The following is a 2781-nucleotide window of genomic DNA, read 5'->3' as shown; positions in this document are numbered from 1 at the left end:
TTTTTGACAATAGTTGATGATTATTCTAGAGCCGTTTGGATTTATTTATTGAATGATAAAACAGAGGTTTTTCGTATGTTCTTGATGTTTGTCGCAATGGTAGAAAGACAATTTTCCCAAACCATAAAAATTGTGCAAAGTGATAATGGTACGGAGTTTAATTGTTTGCGTGATTTTTTTGATACTACAGTTATTATTTTCCAAACATCTTGTGTGGGTACTCCGCAACAAAACGGGAGGGTTGAGAGAAAACATAAACATATTTTTTCTGTTGGGAGAGCTTTGAGATTTCAGGCCAAATTACCTATTTATTTTTGGGGTGAGTGTGTTCTTGCCGCTGCTCACTTAATTAATCGTACTCCTACTCCCTTACTACAAAATAAAACCCCATTTGAAATTCTTTTTGATAAACCCCCCTTGTTTGATGCCATTCGTACTTTTGGGTGTTTATGTTTTGCACATAATCAGAAAACTAATGGAGATAAATTTGCAAGTCGGAGTCGAAAGTGTGTTTTTGTGGGCTACCCGTTTGGGAAGAAAAGGGTGGAGGTTATATGATCTTGAATCCAAAGTTTTTTTTGTGTCTCGGGATGTCAAATTCATTGAGGATGTTTTCCCTTTTGCTACTCCGGATGATGTTAATATTGAGTCTCATGGTTTTGAGATAAATTGTGATATTCATGATGATTTTGTGGAGTTTGAGGAGTCTCATGTTGATGTGGTTGGTGAGGTGCCTACGGAAAATTTTTTGGGTGATGACAACCCTGTCCAGCAGGATTGTGCTACTGCTCCCCCGCAGGAGGAGGTCGCGGCCGTGGGTACAGCAGCACCGCAGGCTGACCAGGGCGAGGCTGGCCACAACCCGGCTGCAGGGGACGCTGCTGGCTGTCCTGGCAGTCCCGTCAACAGCAGTACAGGGACAGCAGTCAAGCAGCCCATGGGGCGTGGCTTTAGGGATAAATTTCCCTCGGTTCTTCTTCGTGATTATGTGATTCACTCTGTGTTTGCTAAAAATACGTCTCCCTCCACTCCGTCCTCCAATCCTCCTTCAGGTACTCCCTATCCTTTAGCACATTATATAAATTGTGACAAGTTTTCTGTGAATTATTGTAAGTTTCTGGCAGCTATTGTTGGTGGTCATGATCCGAAAACTTTTCGAGAGGCTATGAAACATGAAGGTTGGAGGCAGTCTGTGCAGGAAGAAATTAGAGCCTTGGAAGATAATGGTACTTGGACCTTAGAGCACCTTCCTCCTGGCAAACGTGCTCTAGGGAGTCAGTGGGTGTATAAAACAAAATATTTGTCTAATAGTGACATTGAACGACTTAAATCTCGTTTAGTTGTTTTTGGGAATCATCAGCAGGAAGGCATCGATTATAGTGAAACGTTTGCTCCGGTTGCAAAAATGACCACAGTTCGGGCTTTTCTTGCAATTGCAGCATCAAAGAACTGGGAACTTCATCAAATGGATGTGCATAATGCTTTCATGCATGGTGATCTTGCTGAGGAGGTATACATGAAATAACCTCCCGGGTTTGAAGGTGTGGATTCTTCATTGGTGTGTCACTGGAGGAAGTCCTTGTATGGGTTGAAACAAGCACCGAGGTGTTGGTTTGCAAAGCTAACAACGGCTTTGAAAGGGTACGGCTTCATTCAATCTTACTCTGATTATTCTCTTTTCACATATACTAAAGGCACAGTTCAGATTAATGTCTTAGTATATGTTGATGATCTTATTATTTCTGGTAATCATTCCGCTGCACTTGTTGGTTTCAAAGCTTATCTAAGTGATTGTTTCAAGATGAAGGATCTAGGCCCTTTGAAATATTTTTTGGGCATAGAAGTTGCTCGTAGTGCTCCAGGTTTGTTTTTATGTCAACGAAAATATACGTTGGATATTATTTCTGAAGCAGGTTTATTAGGGGCAAAGCCGAGTGGTTTTCCCATGGAGCAAAATCACAAGCTCGGTCGTGCCACAGGTCAGCTTCTTGCAGATCCGAAGGTTTATCGTAGGTTGGTTGGTCGATTGATTTATCTAGGGGTAACTAGACCTGATCTAGCATACTCCGTTCATATCTTGTCTCAGTTTATGCAAGAGCCGCGCATTGAGCATTGGGAAGCAGCTCTTCGTGTTGTTCGTTATTTGAAAGGTACTCCGGGTCAGGGTATCTTGTTGAGTGCTACTAGTGATCTCACCTTGGAAGGTTGGTGTGATTCGGATTGGGCGGCTTGTCCTCTAACTCGTCGCTCTGTCACAGGTTGGTTGGTGTTTTTAGGTCATTCACCTATCTCTTGGAAGACTAAAAATCAACCAAATGTGGCGACGTCGTCTTGTGATGCCGAGTACAGGGCTATGTATGCCGCCACATGTGAGCTCAAATGGCTTAAGGGTTTGTTGTTAAGTTTGGGTGTGCATCATCCTAAGGCGATTAAGTTATTTTGTGACAGTCAATCTGCTTTGCATATCGCAAAGAATCCGGTGTTTCATGAAAGGACCAAACATATTGAAGTCGATTGTCACTTTGTTCGAGATGCAATTGTTGAAGGCTTGATTTCTCCTTCTTATGTTCCTACGACTACTCAATTGGCTGACATTTTCACTAAGGCCCTTGAGAAGTCGCAGTTTGACCATATTTTGTCCAAGTTGGGCACCTATGATCCTAGTGCTCCAACTTGAGGGGGGTATTGAGGATATATTTTGATAGTATATATTTTGGGGAATATTTGATATTATCTTTGATATTGTTTCCTAATTTCTAGTAACCTAATTAAGGTAGCTCT

At 41.9% G+C, this 2781-nt stretch overlaps 1 protein-coding gene across 1 annotated transcript; it reads left to right on the top strand.

Moving 5' to 3' along the window:
- The first annotated feature begins 475 nt into the window (after nucleotides 1–475).
- On the top strand, nucleotides 476–1525 carry LOC145640272 (uncharacterized). Its single transcript, XM_081691573.1, has one exon. The coding sequence runs from the start codon at nucleotides 476–478 to the stop codon at nucleotides 1523–1525; it is 1050 nt and encodes a 349-aa protein (XP_081547699.1).
- Nucleotides 1526–2781: the final 1256 nt, after the last annotated feature.

The sequence above is a fragment of the Chenopodium album genome, chromosome 7 (assembly GCF_948465745.1).
Source record: "Chenopodium album chromosome 7, dcCheAlbu1.1, whole genome shotgun sequence".
Classification (NCBI taxonomy): Eukaryota; Viridiplantae; Streptophyta; class Magnoliopsida; order Caryophyllales; family Amaranthaceae; genus Chenopodium; species Chenopodium album.
This window is presented reverse-complemented; position numbering and strand designations above follow the sequence as displayed.

Coding starts and splice junctions, on each gene's coding strand:
- LOC145640272 (XM_081691573.1), top strand. CDS start 476: ATGGAGATAAATTTGCAAGTCGGAGTCGAAAGTGTGTTTTTGTGGGCT.